The sequence below is a fragment of the Amphiura filiformis genome, chromosome 2 (genome assembly GCF_039555335.1).
Source record: "Amphiura filiformis chromosome 2, Afil_fr2py, whole genome shotgun sequence".
NCBI classification, from domain to species: domain Eukaryota; kingdom Metazoa; phylum Echinodermata; class Ophiuroidea; order Amphilepidida; family Amphiuridae; genus Amphiura; species Amphiura filiformis.
The window spans coordinates 76,478,267-76,497,784 of record NC_092629.1 but is presented as its reverse complement, the minus strand read 5'-3'; the positions used below and the strand labels follow the sequence as shown (position 1 = coordinate 76,497,784).

Genomic DNA, 19,518 nt, shown 5'->3' with positions numbered 1-19,518 from the left:
CTAACTTTGCGCTTGTCATGTGGAACGTTAAAAGCAAAGTCTCTCGGAGGATTGCCTTTCGGTGCATACATCCGTGACGCTTTTGAGAAGAGACAGACCCGTCCATTTGAAAGTTTGCCTCGTCAACAACAACAGCGGTATCAAGAAAGCGACATGCTCTGTTAACTAACCAGTTACAAAACTGAAGTCGCCGATTTGGATCTCCTGGTTGCAGTCCATGACGCTTAAGGATCTTGTAAGGGTGCCATTCGATATCATGAGTGATGATTCGTCTGAACGTTGTCCTTGGAATATGGGGACAATTGTTCCGTCGAGTACTCAATCTTGGGTTAGCTTGCAAAGCCCTTCTAACATCGGCAATGTGATTGGCTGATCTTCCTGTTCGGGGTCTCCCACTGTTAGATTTGTTCGATTGAGAACAGTTCCATGTAAGTGAAACTTTTGTTTAATATTATAGATGTGTCGGCGACTAGGAAGTCTGGTATTCGGAAACTGGTTCGCCATGTATTCAGGACAGAGCGCACCTTTCCGGTTCTTGAAATTTCCTCCTCGATGAAAATTTGTTCCTCCGTTGTAAACTGCCGCATTTTGAACAGCAAGAATCACCTAAAAGTACTTACACGGGTATCTCTAACATGAATGACAAGAACGCACGCAAGGCATTTTAAATTTGAAGTTCCCTCCAAAACTAGTGTATTTGTTATGTAAATGAGCATGTCTAATCAGCTCATACACGCATGAGTCCGATGACCCGCAATGACACTCAAGTAAATGCATATAGAGTCATCAAACTTTTTTTAAAACTTGCTTAAGCCTAAAAACTTAATATGCATGATCATTGTCTATAGTCTTACGTGTGTGCAAAGTGGTTTTTGACTTTTCTGCTTTAAATGGTCGCCATTTTGTAATTAGACCATGGATGTTAATGCCCTTTTAGCAATGACAGTCCAGACATAGAGGTTTACAAATATGTTCAACTTATTTCAATATGTGTTTTCATTTCTGAGAAATAAGCCATCGAAAAAGTGTGAACTTTTTAATGGCCCACCCTGTATTGGGGTAAATTTGTTTTTTTAATAGATGCACTATCTCATCCTGCACATTATGACATCACATTGAATGCAATGTGACCTCAAGAAGTAAGTTACAAGCAATTGAATTGACGAAGGTCCAGTTTTAAAATTGACAAATTGGCCTGTACAAGGCGCAAAAAGATTCCAACAAGCACAACAAAGAGGTTGTCAACACAGTTTCTTCCATGAAAATTTATTTAAAGCAGTTTTTATTTCAATTTTTACTTCTCTGTACTTTTCATAACTCTCATTTTATATGTCAGTTCTTTGTTTCATTTTTCTTTTGTTCCTTTTGTTTTAAATTAAAGCCAAACGCATAAATTAGCCATTCAACACTCTCAAACCAGATGTCTAGTCCGTCCGTGGAGTTTTGAATAGGCCAGTTTGTCACTTTTAAAACTGGACTTTTGTCTAATTAAATGCTTGTAACTTTGATTCTTGAAGTCACATTATTGGATTCAATGGAGTGTCATAATGTGACTATTTAACAAAGAAATTTACCCCAATATGGTTCAGTTTTGAAATTGTTAATATTTTTCTAAGTGTAAGGATATTTTTTGGTGCAGTATACATGCATAAATTGGGGATCCAGTCACAACAACATTGTATTGTACTTTGATCTTCCAGTGTTGTTTAGTATGGCTGTTAAACTAAAATATTTGCACTTTGAAAGGCATGACATTGACAATACTTTTACATGGATGAATTCAATTGCATGCATTATCCATGCTTTTAAAAGTTATTGTCAATATCATGTTTTTAAGAGTACATGTACTTTGATCCCCCAATGTTGTCTAGTATGGCTATTAATTCTCTCCGGACGGTGTCGACTGCAGACGACAAGTTTAACCATATTTGAAATCAGCATGAAAAATACATTAAAATGAGTACAAACAAGCCTAGTATTGGTTCAGTGGTTCTTGATATTTTCAGAAAATAACCCAAAACTTGGACTTATTATGTGTGAAGCCTATGGCTAGCATGCAGAACAATAACTTTTGCATGGGTGATGAAATTAAAATGTACTCTGAAACATAACATTGAAATATCCAAATGATTATTGTCATTATCATGCTAGTCGGATGAGTAAATGTATTTTACTAGACCACACTGGAGGATCAAAAATCATCTGAAAAGCATCACATTGACAATAACGTTTGAAATGCACCATCCGCGATAATAAAAAACGTGTAAAAGGGTAGTTTTTCAGGTGGGTAGGCACGATACGCAGCAGTATCGTGTTTAGGGTGTCGAAAACATGAAAAATCGGAAAAAAGGGTAGCAATATTGCAATGGCTAATACGTGGAAATAAAATTTAGTGTATGAAGTTTGATGCAAGGAATAAAATCCCTGTTTAGGGTGTGAAAACAGGCGTGTGTTACCTGTTTAGTTTAGGGTATCATTTTAGCACGGGTTAAATCCTTGTTTAGGGTGCTTTTCAAAAGTTGATTATCGCAGATGGTGTACAGGCCACAATGGGAGTGACACCCCGGGGACTAGCATGATATTGATAATAACCTTTTGCATGTTTCAATGTCATGTTTATCAGAGTGATTTGCATCATCACCCATGCATAAGTTATTGTCAACGGCATCCTTTTTAAAGTACATCACTCCATGTACTGTATCTTAATAGCCATACTAAACAACACTGGAGGATCAAAGTACAATGTATCGTGACTGGCAGCAATATTTTGCACACTTCATAAATTGTAACAGTTCACTTTGATTTTAATTTTTGCACTGATTTTAAAGTTTTGCTTTCTAATTGTTTTACTTATCACTCTCTCATCTCCTCCTCTCTCCCCTCCCCCTTTTTCTCCCCTCCATCCCTCCCTCCCTCTCTCCAACCATCCCTCCCCTCCCTCTGACACTTAATCTTTCTCACTTTAGATTATTTATGTGGACCTTTTGAGAAGGAATTTTGCTCCCTAACTTGTAAAGTGAGGTGCAATTGAGATTCAGAAAAACTGCTTAATTCAAGGGCTGGCAATGGCACTCATTTGTTATATTGATAGCTAATGAGAACTTCCCCACCCCTTTCTCCATCACCACCAACCCTAAGCCCCACTCCAACCCTCATTAGGCAAAAAAATTATGCAACTGACTGAAAAAATTAAGAACTTTTTCCCCAATCACTTTTTTTAAGAAACCATAACTTTTGACAGTATAAAGGAGATTTTAAATTTGTTATTCACTCATTCAATTTATGCATATTTGATTCAAAACAGGAGGTACAGCAGCCTCAAAAGTTAAACTTCTGAGAATTCTCCTTCACAAAAGAGCTAATTTTCAATGCTTTTTTTAACAGAAAACATCCTTTTTATTAGGAATTGCATTATTTTTGAAGGGGTGTGTCGCACCATCCCAAGCCCCTGGTTATGGCTTTGCTCATTACACTTACTTGCTGATGAGGTATTGTGCTAGATTGACGTGACCACACGTTGACGCTGCGTGCAATGGCGTCCATAGTTCTCTGTCTGTGACGTTGACGTCTGCTCCGTGTTCTACTAAAACTTTCATCATTGCTTCGTTATTATCTATACAACACTGAAAATATAAGACGAACATGCATGCATTGATTTAAAATTTACAAAGTTTGGTTTGTTATTTAGGCAAGTCCTACTTATGCTCAATGGAAATTGACCTAAAAGGAAACTTGGTGAAAAACTTTAATTTGCAGGACCTAAAGGTATTATCCAAGCGTTCCCCACCCTGCCTCCCCAACCCCCACCAACACACCGCAAAACAAATGAACTATTTGGGCAAAAATGACTGTATTTTAGGTGAAAATCATCTTCGTACAGGCAAAATCGCTTATTTTGGTGAAAATTTAGTCATTTTTGACATAAATTGGCCCATGTAGGAAAATGTCCAAATTTTTAACCCTGTCACTTTCCCCCTACCCCTCCCACCTTCCCCCGGAAAAAATCCTTGTGCTGCTACACAATCAAAAATGTCAAAAAAATCTATCTTACCATCAGAGGCATGCCTCTTTGTCGGGGGGGTTCTAGGAAGAATAGGATATCTTAACTGGGCAGCCATTATTCCAATCTGGCGAATTTTCGTAATTTGTCCGCACAAAAGATCAATTTGCTCATTTTGCTGTTTTCAGCAAAAAATTGCAGCAAGCTTGAAAAGAACTCGGAGCTGATACAGAACCGAAAATAACAAAGTTTTGAATTGATCTAATCAATGTAGCCTTGGTTGGTGTAGCATTATGCAATGCATGCGGAAATCTATCTCAGGACAATATCACTGAACTTGTTTGCAAACAACATTTGCACTACCAGCATTAGCAACCGAAAATCTAAAAACAAAATTTATTAGGTATAATTCCTTGCTTCACAATTTCAAAAAAACTTTTGAAAATTTTTACACCCTGTTTTCTTTAATAATTCTTTTTGCCAACTCTTCTTCTGCCACCCCTTCCTTTTTGCCGCTCCCTGCTTTTACCCCAGGGGCTTGCGCCCCAAAGCCCCCCCCCCAGACATGCATGCATTTTTGGTCATATTTTGATGGGATTTAGGTAAAAATGCTATATTTAATGGCGCCAAATTGTATTCTACATGTAGCTCAGACTACTTTTGTGTGTGTGATATTTTTGAAATTCATGACTTACCAATGTTATCATATGTGTACATCCATATCAAAACGATGCACTTGTCGGCTGCTACATGTGTCTTATTTCACATAATAGCTAGGAACAAATACCAGACTCATCTTAAGTGGAGGTCACTTCAAATAATCTTCGAAGTCACATGTTTAAGGAGTGTTCTCTGTATTCCTAAAACATGTGACTTGGGAATGATTTGAAGTGATCTCCACTTGAAATGGGTCTGGTATTTATTCCTAGCTATTATGTGAAACGAGACACATGTAGCAGCCGACAAGTGCATCCTTTTGATATGGATGTACACATATGACAAAATTTGTGTGTTGTTGAATTCGCAAGGTAACCTCTATCATGAATAATAATAAAAGACTTGCGAAAGTGACCAGTTGTTTACACAAATATTGATTAAATAGTGGCAATACCAGGATTTTTTTGAGGGGGAAGTGAATTTCAGGGGGGAAATATCAACCAATTTTGCCAAAATTTCGGCAAAAAGTGTAATTTTACGTAATTTTGGGTTTTGAGAACAGGCAAGAAAAATATTTGTCCCCCTTGCACCCCAACCCCCCGGTGCTGCCACTGCCTATAAATGAATCTGAGACATTGAATCTTACCTGGTGTAGTGCTGTCAATCCGTCTTCATTGCCTATATTGGGGTCTACACCATTTTCTAGTAATTTTCTAACTGCAATGACAAAAGCACAAAGGAAGAAAAAATTAGTTGAAAATATGACAAAAAAGAAACAATAAATGTGTACAGACAAAGATGCCGACTTATAATGTCGATTAAAAATAAAATACCATACCGTATCAAGTGGTTTTTCAGTGGCGTAGATTTCTTTTTGACATTGGGGGATAGGTTTGGAAAAATTTTAGAAGTATGGTGGATCCAGCACCTTTTGGCGACAGAATAAGTAAAGAACTCTTGGCAAATTGTTCCATATATCTTCAAAAGCATATGTAGCACAAAAGCCCGGGGGGGGGGGGGGAGCCCCCCAACTTTGGAAGTGACGCGTATGTAGGGCTGTTAAGACCCCTTTTTCAGCATCGCTGTCGCCCAAAGACCCCATATATTTTTACTTAACACATGTTCTGTCACCCAAGACCCCTATTTTTCCATTTGATCTGTCACCCAAAGACCCTTTCAAGTTCAATTTGAACAGCAACTTTCATTTATCACTGATTTTGTTACTTATTTTGAAAAAACAATGAAATTTGAAGCCATTTAGAACTAGAAATTGATTTTCGAGATTTTTTATGACGGTTTCGCTCTCACCCAAAGATTCCATTTAAAAAAAGGTCATGTTCTCACCCAATGACCCCATATTTTTTACATTTTGCTCTCACCGAATGCCAAAAAATCATGCTCTCATCCAGTGACCCCATATTTTTTAGATTTTGCTCTCACCGAATCCCCCTGAGTGCGAAAGCGCCAGCCCTACACCTATATCCATTTCATATTGAAGTGCCTCCCCCCCCCGGGCACAAAAGCAAATCAGGGGTCGTTTTAAAGCTTAGGCCTATCAATTCTGTATAAGCTTTACAATTTTGGGACATGTTCCAGCTTAGGTAGGATCCGGTAATGGGTCACAAATAAATCACAATAATAAGTGTAGTTCAAGTGTACCCTAGCACCTCTTTACATATGTGGCCTTTACATTTATCCCTTGTTTTGGATCAATAGACTTCAATGCATTGTCAGTGCACCCATTTCCTATTCAATACTAATGTTGCCAGATTTTTCACCTCAAATTGCACCCAACATTGCCTCAAATGCATTAAGCCTAAGGATATAGGGACACATTTTGGTTTTTTTGTTTTATCATATTTGAATTTTCATATTTGGTATAAAATTCACAAAAATGTAAAAATGTTCTGCCTGACTCCTGACATGTATTAAAAAACAAGTAAGACACCCTGGTATTTTGCGGTGAACTTGCATAGTATGTGGCAAAAAAATACCGACCCTGAATTTGGAGCTCTAAGGGCAAAACAATTTTTTTAGGCCATACTGTATTGATGATTTTAGCATCCACTTTTTGGATATAGTTCCTGTATAGTTTACTGACATATTTGCTTAAGTAACGTTTGCAGGCTGGGAAAATGTAGAATCCAACATGATCATTGCAGAGAATTTTGGGATTTGGAGGAAAATTTTGTAACTAAAGTGAAATATTTGGCCAGCTTTAAATATCGTATAGTGCAATTGGCTTAAATCTTCACAGAATATATAAAATTATTTTGCAGCCCTGAAAGATTTTGATATGGTTTTAATATTAAAGCATCCTTGGGCACTTTCAATAATATTCATACTATGACAATAATTGTCAAATAATATCTGCAAAAATATTTGTAAAAGTGCCTCAAAGCAGCCCATTTAGGTGGGAAAATATCTGCATTAGGTACATATTAAATGATACAAGGTCAACTTTTTGTAATTTGTAAATGTATATATACTCTTCAATACTCGCAATTTTTTATGAGTTTTTCTCTTTATTTATTATTTTGTATTTCTAGGTTAAGTGAAAATTATTGTATGACTGCCAACTACATGAAGAAAGGAAATGTCAAGATTCCTGTAAATAAAATTTGTCTACAGTTGCGCCTGTTGCAGAACTTTTCACTATTTTCGATTTAAAAAAAATACATAGACAACTTACACCAAATAAAATTAAGTAATAGAATAAATCATAGTGGTTGTACAATGTACACTCTCAGAAAAGTTTGCCCAACGTTGGTTAGGGCACAGCCCAGCGTTGGGCAAATGTTGGGTAATGTTTTTACCCAATATTGGATTTGGCTGAAGGAATTTACACAACATTGGGCAAAACATTACCCAACATTGGGCAAACCTTTTTGAGAGCGTATCATGTATGGATCCCATAGGGTATATGGATTTCAACTGGAATATCCCAAATTGTAGAAATCCTATTCATGTACATGTAACAATAGCAATATATTATAATATTTACTTATTTACCATTTGAATGGTAACATCTAGAATCACTGCACTAAAAACATCTGGGACATTAATTTCCCGTTTTCTTCACCAGTGGTGTGTATCAGCTATTTTACCATTTTCCAGGCTTTTCTTTCTTCATTCCCAGGTCTTTAAGTAAACTACTTTTAAATGTCAACTGTTACTGCTACTGAATTGTGAGAGCGTAGTATTCATGTTTAATTTTAGATTGGTTTGTTATTGACGCAGATGCATTCGGGCTATTCCAATTGAAGCCCATACACCCTATGAAAGACATAACCTTAATTTCCCACACAGGGGGTGTAAGATTTCAAATGTAATCACCCATTCAGGTAACTCCATTTGAAATTCACACTCCCTGTGTGGAAAATTAGGATCATGTCTTCCATAGGGGTGTAATGATTTCAACTGGAATAGCCCTGTGCAAAGAATTTAAAGGGATTGACAGAGACCTTCAGGCAAGTTTTTTTCCTTGAATAAAGCACCCATTTCCTTCCAAATTCGGTGCTTTTTGAAAAAACAAAGTTGAAAATACACCCAAATTGAGCAGTCTAAAATTGTTGGCATTTTTACATGGAAATTTAGTAAAACAATACCTGATTACCGGTAATTGAATTTTTAATAGAATTTAGGGATTTAAACAAGGTAATACTTGAAAGTTGCAACTAGTAGTCATGACTATGATTATATTATAGTCAACCTAGCCATGTAAGTTTAAGTATACTGCACCAAAAAAGTATCCTTGGAAAAATAATCACACGTTCAAAACTAAACCATATTGGAATAAATTTTTTTTTTAAATAGATATGCTCTATCTAATCCGGCACATTATGACACCCCATTAAATCCAATGATTAGACGAAATAGCCTAATCAAAAATCCACGGACTAGACATCTGCTTTGAGATGGCTAATTTATGTGTGCCTTTAATTTAAAACAAAAGGAACAAAAGAAAACTGAAACAAAAGAACTGACAAATAAAATGAAAGTTATGAAAAGTACAGAGAAGTAAAAACTGAAATATAAACTGCTTTAAATAAAGCTTCATTGGTGAAAACTGTGTTGTCTCTTTGTTGCACTTGTTGGAATCTTTTCGCCTAGTTATATAGGCCAGTTGGTTACGTTTAAAACTGGACCTTCGTCTATTCAATTGCTTGTAACTTACTTCTTGAGGTCACATTGGATTCAATGTGGTGTAAAAATGAGAAGGATTAGATAGTGCATCTATTTAAAAAAAAAATTATTCCAATATGGTTTAGTTTTGAAATTGTGATTATTTTTCAAAGTGTAAGGCTACTTTTTTGGCACAGTATAGTTTTAAGCTTTAATCTGACATACATTGTATATAGAACAAAGTTCAGGCCACATTGACATAGAATCTTCTGGTACCATACCATAATGAGGTCATAAATTCAGACCAAGGCTCTTATACCATTGTTGCTAAATCGTAATTGTCATAATTAAATGTACTTTAAATAAAGAGATTACTAGTATACCCTAGCTGTAAAACAGGCCGGGGGGTCACTCCTATTGTGGCCTGTACACCATCCGCAATAATGAAAACGTGTAAAAAGGGTAGTTTTTCGTGGGTAAGCACAATATGCGCGTAACACGTTTAGGTGTCAAAAACATGAAATATTGGAAAAAAGGGTAGCAAAATTGCAATTGCTATTAGGCGGAAATGAAATTTAGGGTATGAAATTTGATGCAAGGAATAAAATCCCTGTTTAGGGTATTGTTTTAGCCAAGGGTTAAATCCTTGTTTAGGTGCTTTTCAAAAGTTGATTATCGTGGATGGTGTACACAGGCCACAATAGGAGTGACCCCACCCCCACCCCCGGGAAAACAGGGCACAAGTACCTTCTGGTTAATTTGCACTTTCAAATATATATACAAAACTTAGGTTTTAGTGGGAAACTTTCTTTACTAAGGCACCATGTCAACAATGCATTGAAAATTCGATTTTTGCCTTGTAAAAGTATGTAATTTTTTGCCATTTTCTGTGATTTCTTTTCTCTGATCGGCACCAGATGAATCATCCTTCCTTTTACGTGCTCCAATTGCCTAATTTCCCCTGCAAATGTCCCCTCAAACACCATTACACCAAATATTTCCTGAAAGGTGCTTTAGTCCTGAATTCTACACATTTTCCAGGCATGTTCTAAAGCTCCTTCCGGTATAAATATAGAAAGTATAGAGCAAAGTGCTAGGTACGGAATGACACTATTAACCCTAACACAGCTAAATACCACAAAATACCATACATGCATCCCAAGTTATCCAATGATGCAATCACCCTAAGTGCTATGCTCAGGGAATCACTGACCAGCCATGCTTGAAACCCCTGTGGCTACCTGTCGTTGATTGTGTGCTTGGCATGCGAGGGGTCTAAGGTTTGAATCCCAGGGTACCAAGTGACTTCTTTGTTCATTTTCTCTCCTTTTTTTGTTTCTTCTTTAACTTCCGATAGCAAAAAGCAGCGCTATTCAGTTTTTCACTGTGGACAATAAGGACAACAATAGCTTCTCTATTTCGAAATGTTTTCCTAGGCTAAATCTTTTTAAATTCGATGATTGTAAATTTCCTTAAAATTGACCTACACAAAAGGAATATATTCCCGCGTTGTTATTTTCGCAGTAGCATCTTGGAGCGCGAAAAGCGCGAAAATAAATTAGCACGAAAATTACCACTTTTACAGTATTATGTAAGTGGAAAGTATATTTTAATGGTATTAATTTTTTATGATTTAAACTGTTTGAATAGTTTCCGGTTTCTTTAATTCGCCCGTCACACAAATACACATTAAACCCTATCGGTCAAACAAAATTGCAGGTTTTTAATTTACGCATCTGAAATTAGCCAGAAAAATTGCAATTTAAAACCTAGGAAAAATGTCACACAATTAAACAGTAGCCAGGTACCATACTCAAAAAGGTAAGCACCAGTGCTAGGTACTAGAATGACGTCAGTAAGACACACTGTACTATTCCATTCAGTTTGACTACATGTACCTGTGCGTGGGTTGAAGAAGATACTGTATTTAAGTGGATATTTTCGCGCTAAATTTATTTTTGCGCTTTTCACGTCACATGCTGCTACCATGAAAATAACAATGAGTGAATATATACCTATTTTGTATAGATCAATGTACAGCGATTTAGAATCAAGAATTTAAGAACAAGGGAAACAGTTCAAAATTTGCAAAGCGCAAAAAAATTTATAGCGCAAAAATTTCCACTTTTAAAGTAAAATACTAAAGGCTAATATATATGTGTGTATGGGTACACTGGGTATAACATAGCTGCTGGAAGTTAAGCTATACAATTAGCATGCATAATAATTGCATAATTTTGACTGCTAGTATCAAATAATGTTTAACAGTTGACGAGGGCATTGACCCCATCCATATTCCTCATCATACTAGTTCACTATAACAGAGCAATGTACTACCGGGTACTGAAGCTAAAACTATCAGTGTGTTTCAACTGAGCAAACGCTTGCCGTTGAATTCAAGTTAAATTGGGGTGATGGGAGGAATAGGTGGTAATGGCCCAGTAAACAGATTTTGCAATCTTTTAACTTAAGGGTTCACTCATTTGCCAAATAAATAAGTGACTGAACCTTAATGAAAGGTCCGAACCGGGGTCCGACTCCCGGTCCGACTGCCAGTAGTTAGAATGTTTATTTTTTTGTCACTTTAAGTTCATTTACACATGAGAGACTGTGCAATAATTACGTGTACTGTTAAGGTAGTAAATTCTCAAAAAAAACCTTTGCCCCCCTCCCCCACTTTAAAACATGCCATATTTTGGGAAACCTCAAATCATGTGAAGCAAGTGTAGCGAAAAGAAAATTGTGCATATTTGAATAACATTTCCTAACATGTCTCTACACCTTTTTAATTTTAGGGCAATGGTGCCCAAATATCTGTGCCAAAAGATCACTTGTTCGCCCTCATTTTGGCCTACCAAAATTCTCCCTCCCCCCCCTTTTGGGCTGCCAAAATATCTTTGTTCCCCCACCCCCTTTGGTCTGAATAAATCTTACCCTGTCCTATCATCTACCACCATGTACATATAAATTATTGCACCTCCCCTGACTCAGCATCACATGATCACATGATCTTTATGTGGGGTATTGATCAAATCGAACGACTCAAATGAACGGAGAAACAATGCTTCAGATTCCCTCAAAAAAAGCCACAGCACCCTCTAACACTTACAAATTTTTTCTCTGAATTTTATTATTTTAACAGTTTCAACAATTTTGATCCCCTCAAATAAATTTACTGTAGACCACACTTTTCATATCCATGTGTTAAAGTTCATATAACAAGTAAGGCATGTCCGCTATGGTTCAATTCTCTTACATAAAGAGCAGGGTGGTACACCAGTAGAGTCACTCAAAGAATATGTGTCCTGTTTATTCAGTACTTTACCACATCATAACAAATGATTTGTACCCAAAAGGGAACTCCCAAGAACTTGTAAAGCATGACATTTTTGCGCACATGAATATTTCGTGAGTGAGATGGATTTACCAAACAGTCATGGTCACAAATATGCAGTGATTTTCCTATAGGCCCTATAGGTTTTTAAAAGAGCATTTCGTGATCCACAGCCTCATCCCCCCACTTTTCACAAAAAAAGTTGAGATTTTTATACCACTGGAATCCTCTGGCTACATAATGTTTAATGTACAAATAATTTCTTGCAGATTAATTAGTTTAGCAAAAATATTGTCAAATTTCAATTACGTTCTGGTACACCAGAACGAAATTACAACAGTGGCCTATGGAGGAGTGTAATACACATAATCATGCATAACTCGCAAACGCAAAATCGGAATAAACTGCAATTTTGGGAATGAGCTTTTTTCGTGGATATCTACTGAAAAATGTCATAAAAAGAGGATGCGAAGATGCTAGGTTCACAAAATACTCCTTTAAATGACCAAAATAGCCATTACTAATATTAGTTGATTATTTCAGCATTTTGAGTGCACATAATAACAAAATTCAAATTTGATGGAAATCATACTTTAAGGTTATAGATCTCATACTGGAACTTCCTAGATGTGCATCTTTCTTCGGGGGGCAATCAAATTTCATGAATGAGAGCATAAAAAATATTGCATTAAATGATAATAGAAAATTATCATTATACATGTAAAGCCTGATATTGCGAGAATCTTAGGGAATGGTCATTATTATTTACACCAGGAGGAATGAAGGATTGTTTGCATCTTGAAAAAAAATCCTTATTCCAGGAAAATATATTGGATTTCCCCTTCTTTTGGGGAAAACTTTTTTTGCATTCCCCTAAATTTCCCCATTCCCCTCCTGACATAAATAATGACCGCTCCCTTAGTACCATGGCATGACATGAGACTGAAACAGTTTGTTTTTATTGTCACTATTTTTAGTTACAGACACAGGATGCAATCGTTGCTAATAAAATTAGAACAATTGTCACTTGAAAACTTGTTCCCTGTATTATTGAATTAGAAGTGTACAGGCCACAGTTTAATGACCTCTGCATTAAGGGGGTACTACACCCCTCAATAAATTTGTGTCTATTTTTGCATTTTTCTCACAAACTAATAACACAGTGGTAACAAAAGTTATGTATATTAAAGGGGCAAGGAATCCAATTACTACACTGGAATTTCAGTGACCCAAGACAAGTGGTTTGTTATTTATGATAAGAAATAAGGTACCGCTAGCATGTACCTTGTTTCCTATCATATACTGAACCGCTTGTCTTGAGTCACTGAAATTTCAGTGTAGTAATTGGATTCCTTGCCCCAATAATATACATAATTTTTATTACCAGTGTGTTATTATTTTTTGAGAAAAATGCAAAACTAGTCACAAATTTACCACAGAGGTGTAGTACCCCCTTAAAATGAATGAACGATTACAATAATTCTGGTATGGTGGTTATGAGATATGCATAATATAAAAACAAATTAATTTCTACTATTTATTTCCATTTTATCAACCAACCAAAAATCAAAATTTTGAACCAAATTTTAACACATATTGTTAGAGTTTTTACAACTTTCCCCAAATTTTGGCTACAGCGAAGCAATATTGGGCTATTTTTGGAAAAATGACTCACCCATGTTCCATATACCAAATCGGCCTACAAAAAGAGTCATTGTACCAAAAGACCAACAATGCAACCCATGTGATTCCCATATGGTCTGAATACCAGTGGCGTAGGTCAGGACTTTTATAGAGGGGAGGCAAATGGGGGCAAGTCTTACATGTAGCTATGTCACTGAAAAGTACCAAGATTAGGACTTTAAGGTTATTAATTATTTTAAACTGTTGTGATTTGGTAGTTCACAGCATCTTACGAATGGTAGTGAGCTTTGGCAAAAACTGCATTGCTCAATTCATAGCGAGCGTGTAGAAGAATAAAAATATCACACATATACTTTTATAGGTGTTGCGGTTCTTGAGTTACATTGTAAAGAGGGCTGAAACAACAACACTTTTGTAAAAACGTATATACCTCATTAACAACAATAAATTAAGCAAGTTTGCAAAGTATACGATTTGTAGAATGAACTTTTGCAAAACATCAAGGTGTTAATTTTCAATAATATATTGATTTACATAATGAAAATCAATTTTTAGGTTGCTTCGACCAACAATACCTCGTCTACCCTTAAGAAAAGCCTGAATTCAGAATCGGAAAAAAATTGAAAAGTGACATCTCCATAGAGTCTACATCCAAGACCAAAACTAAAGGGAACATGTGTGAAGCAAGAGCCATTGTATTCTAGGCTATCTCAACTGCAATCATATGGCACTGATCCAATGCTAATTTTTCACACAAATTTGACTCAAATTTAAGGATCATGTTCTGAATCTCGCTTAGACTCGCCAACATGTCGATTTTATCATTGATCAATATAGCGATAGTGATGAGGGGGAAACATGTAAATGTGCTAAATATAGTCTGCTCATGAGCCAGAATGATCTCACCTATGATGGCTAAGTTCAGTAACCTCAATTCAATATTATACTGATAGCTCAAATTTGACCTCAAGTTGTGGGGTATGAGTTTTTGTATCCAACACACTCAAAGGTCATTCTATGCTTATTGGGGTTAAAGAACTGTGTACTGACAGATGAGCATGTCGACTGCTCAGCGCCAGAAGTTGGTAAGTGCAATAGCTGCCCCATGACCATTTGGCAATTTACACACAGTATGTTGTACTCAGCTATTGCACTTACCCACTTCTGGCACTGAGCAGTCGGTGTGGGAGATCCTAGGCAGGACTTTAACTGGTTGAGCGCTAACATCGCAATCAAATATAGCAGACTCTGATATTACATAATTGGTTCTAGCTTGTAACCAGTCTGCCATTCTGTGTGTAATACAAGTAGAGCTAATCTGGCTGGTTGCTTAATGGATTTTTTGCTGCCCAAAATTGCAGCACATCATGAGGCTATACATGGGAGGTGCAGTTAATATTAGTGGAACCCGGGAGTGGAGGGAAGCATATAGCACAGGGGTCCTCATGCAACTAAATGTCTCTAAGTGCCACTTAATGTAGAGAATTCTGTAAAGCGCCACGCCACTATATCCTTGAGAGCGGAGGCGATTGACTAGTGGCTGGGGTTCATGGGCTCTCTTTAGGTCCGATGGGAATGGGCAACTGTTTGGGGTCCAGTTGGAAGTACCCAGTGTAAGCTCTTGGTTTCACAAAACAAAAGAGTGAATATGCTGAAAGTGCACACTAAAGAATGTTTGTTCAAATTCTACATGTAGTGAAAAAAAATCAAATTGTCCCTTGTCCCCCAAATTTGCTCATTTACTGCCACCCTGGCAACACCCAAGTAATCTGGTTAGTAGTACAAGGAGCCAAGGAAGATCCCAATTAGCTACCTATAAAAGACAAGTGACTTTGATGATTTCAATTCCACTCTATGGTACTGATACTTGCATCTTTTATTGCCTTTGGTGGCTGGCTTACAAGCCTAGCATACTAATCAGAACAAACTATTCCAGTTGAAATCCATACACCTTATAGTGCTATTGGGCTATTCCAGTTAAAATCCATACACCCCCTGTGGAAGACATGACCTCAATCTCCCACAGAGGGGGTGTAGGTTTCAAATGGAGTCACCCATTCAGGTAACCCCATTTGAAATTCACACTCCCTGTGTGGGAAATTAAGATCATGTCTTTCACAGGGGTGTATGGATGTTAACTGGAATAGCCCAATAACACTATAAGCCAAAATGATCTCATCTCTGATGGCAAAGTTCAATAACCTCCATTCAACACCAGTAGCTCAAAATATGACCTCAAGTTGTAGAGTATGAGTTTTTGTACCCAGCACACTTAGCATGTAGAAGCCTTACGGGGTTAGCATGGTTAGAGAACTGATGAGCATGTGTGAGATCCTGGCAGAAGATTTCAACAATCAGAAGAACTCTGCTTTCACAATGGCTGGGAATGTTACATTCAACAACTCTTCCTATACCTTTGCATAAAAGCCAACCATTGCTAAACAGTGATGAATCCACACTTTTACAGTTCTTTTCAGAAGTGCACATTATAATGTGTTACGCATGAATGCGAATATTTTGCCATGCCTGAAACTTGTGCGCATTACATACATACATGTTGAATTCATTGAAACAGCTCAACATTTGATAATTCATTCTTTAGTTTTATTGCTGATATCCACAGAGAATTGATGGGGGCCCAATTGATGAGTTTTAAAGTAACTTTGTGTGCCTGACGCAACCTCTCTGGATTAAGCAGGCTATACCATATACAGTGGCGTACTGTGGCCGTTCCTACCCCGGGGGCTGAAGAAAATTCAACAGCCCGAAAAGGTTGACCCAATTTTTTTTCGGTGGTTTGAAAAAGTGAAGAGAAAAAAAAATGGATTGTAGGCGCTAGCGCCCTAAAAGAAACACATTTTGATGTATAGTACAGTTTTTATACATTTTCAAGTTTTCCGCCCTTTTTACTTTAATAATTCTTTTTGCCGCCCCTTCTTCTTCCGCCGCCCCTTCTTTTTGCTGCCCCATCTTCTTCCGCCGCCCCTAGACATTTTGGCCACCCCCAAAATATGTGCATGATATAGCAACAGAGTCCCAAAGTAGTGCTAGCCATAGCCATGCTTGTTTAGAAAAATATTTTATTTTTGTTTCGCCATAACAACGCAAAGCAGCACAAATGGTAAACAGATATAGGCAAAATATGTAGCTGCTGGGACATCATGTGACAGACATTATTTGCCATTTACAGTCGGCTTTCTGTCAATACACAAAGTGTAATTCGGAAGTGACTAGAAATGATTGATGTTACAAGTATTGTATCTAGGAGACCTGTTACCATCAAGCTCTCATAATGATAAGATAGAGAGATGTGTGTAACTACGCAGATATTTTATGGGTCAAACTACAGTCAATGGGCTATTCCAGAAAATAGATGCCTGACCCCTATGGAGGAGTTCGGATTTCCGGAATTTTTGTCCACTCGTGACTGTTGGAAATCCAGAATTTTAAAGTATCCAAAGGCGCAAAAATCCAGCAGAAAAATAGTTCAAAATCAGAAATCCTCAATTTGAGAGGTCATTTTGGACATTTCCGTGATTTTTCCTTCATTTAATTGGATTTCCAGGTTTTTTCCAGGTGATATTTGCAACTGGAATTCCAGTCGTTTTCAGAAAGCAGACCTGGATTGTTAATCATGACAGAGAAATCCGGGAGAGAAATGTATAGACTTGTATAGATCAGTCCCTACATGTATGTGTCCCACACATTCACTTGGATCTGCTCTATCATGTGGAAGCCCCATTAACCCTAACCCAACTAGGTCTCACTAAAGCTCACTATTAAAACCACTCTGCGTGCATGCATTCCACGTGACTTGATGACGCAATCAGCCCAAGTCATATATACCCAGGGAATCGTTGGCCGTGCCAACGTCACCTGTGTGGCTACATGCTGGGGATCTTCGGCGTGGCATGCATTCCCAGGCTCGAATCCGGGGGATGCCAAGTGACTTTTCTCCTCATCTTCTCTCCTTTTTCGTTTCTTCTTTCCCTTCCAATAGCAACAAAACCACAGGTAGGGTTAGGGTTAATTAATCTATCCATATGTGACCAGCTCTAACAAAACCCGGTCTTGAGTTATAGGCCTTAAAAGATGACATTCACATAAAAAATGAAATTCTGGAAAATGTTCTTAATTTCATGGTATTTGACTGTGGGACTAAGTAGACTTTCAAATCCTTGAAAGTACTTGTGAAAGAGGTTTATTTAATCAATAAATAACAGTTGAACTATGATAATCCCTATTCAATCATGTGCAAGGCAGGAAACTAATTGGCCCATTACTCAGAATAGCAATTTGGCAAATTATCAAGGTATCATTTACAAAATTATCCATATCTTGAAAAGTATTGATGCTATTTATATAATTTTGGTATCATTTTAAAGATTATTGTCTAGTGCTTACATTTTCATTCAAATCATGAAATGTCAAAAATGTGACTTGTTACCGTACTGGTTTTGTCAGAGTGGGTCACATATGTGTCCCACATTTAATAAATAATGTGCATCAATTCGGATCTGCTCTATCGTGTAGATACTCCATTGATCAGTCCCTATGTGTACATGAAACCAGCAAAGCATTAATAAAAACACATCATCAGCATCTGCAAGTGATGCAGATATATTAATTGTTAATGGCAATAATATGGCATGCATATGTGATGATGCGATGTGGCTCTAAATCAGCCTCATGTCGGGAAATTGTGAATCCTAAATTCACTTTCATTCGTTCCTTTCTTTATTTAATTTGTTTGTTTCTTCTTTTCCTTTTAGGACTATAGGTGTCTTAATATGTTGGCGACCTAAGTCCAATGTTGATGCACTTTTCAGTGTGGTACATACAAGCCAAGGATACAAGTATATAATGCAAATTAGGCAATTTCTTTTGAAATCCATACACCCCCATATGGAAGACATGACCTTAATCTCCCAACACAGGGTGTGTAGATTTCAAATGGAGTCACCCATTCAGGTCACTCAATTTAAAATACATACTCCCTGTATATAAGATTAAGGTCATGTCTTCCACAGGGGGTGTGTGGATTTCAACTGGAATAGCCGAATGCTATACTACATGAAATTAATAGACAGGAAACTTTGTCGAGGTAAAATATGAGAGCAGACGACATTTTGCTGAATCGCATATATTTTGAATTGACGACTCGAGAGAGAAGCGCACAGATTTATATAGTGTAGCTGAGCTCTAATCACCATGAAATTACACAGGGATGAGAGGAAATGCCAAGGTTTATCATTAAATTTTAAAGGAGCTGGCTCGCTGCATATCGCTACAGCTCTCTGTGTACTGTATGTATGGCACAGGGCGAGGTTACTGTAGAATAAAACACTAAATGTACAGCAATATTTGTGAAATAAATATGGACCATTATATGTGTATTTATTGGGGTTCCTCTTCCTTTTTTAATTTGGTATAATTTCAGTTGAAATCCATACTCCCTATGGAAGATATGACCAACACAGAAGGGTGTAGACTTCACATGAAATCACCTATTCAGGTAACACTATTTGAAATTCACACTCCCTTTATTAATTAAGGATACGATACATGATTTACCGACAAGTGACTCATTTCGGAATGCGATCATGAATTTTGAAGAAAAAAAAGTTTCCACAGGTTTTGTTGGGATTCGAACCAGCGATTCAAACTTCCTTCGATTACGCGCCTAGCGCTTTACTGTTCGCCACGGTGGCAGTTGAGTGGAGGAGTGTAATGATAAATGATAAATCTCATGCCATCT

General features: G+C 37.1%; 1 protein-coding gene across 1 annotated transcript in view; it reads right to left on the bottom strand.

Moving 5' to 3' along the window:
- The window catches only part of LOC140146639 (protein phosphatase 1 regulatory inhibitor subunit 16B-like), a 120,375-nt gene that overhangs the window by 50,731 nt on the left and 50,126 nt on the right, over positions 1-19,518 (bottom strand). The window contains 2 exon segments of the mRNA XM_072168511.1: positions 3,478-3,623; positions 5,304-5,374. Of these exon segments, the coding sequence (XP_072024612.1) occupies positions 3,478-3,623; positions 5,304-5,374 (217 nt within the window).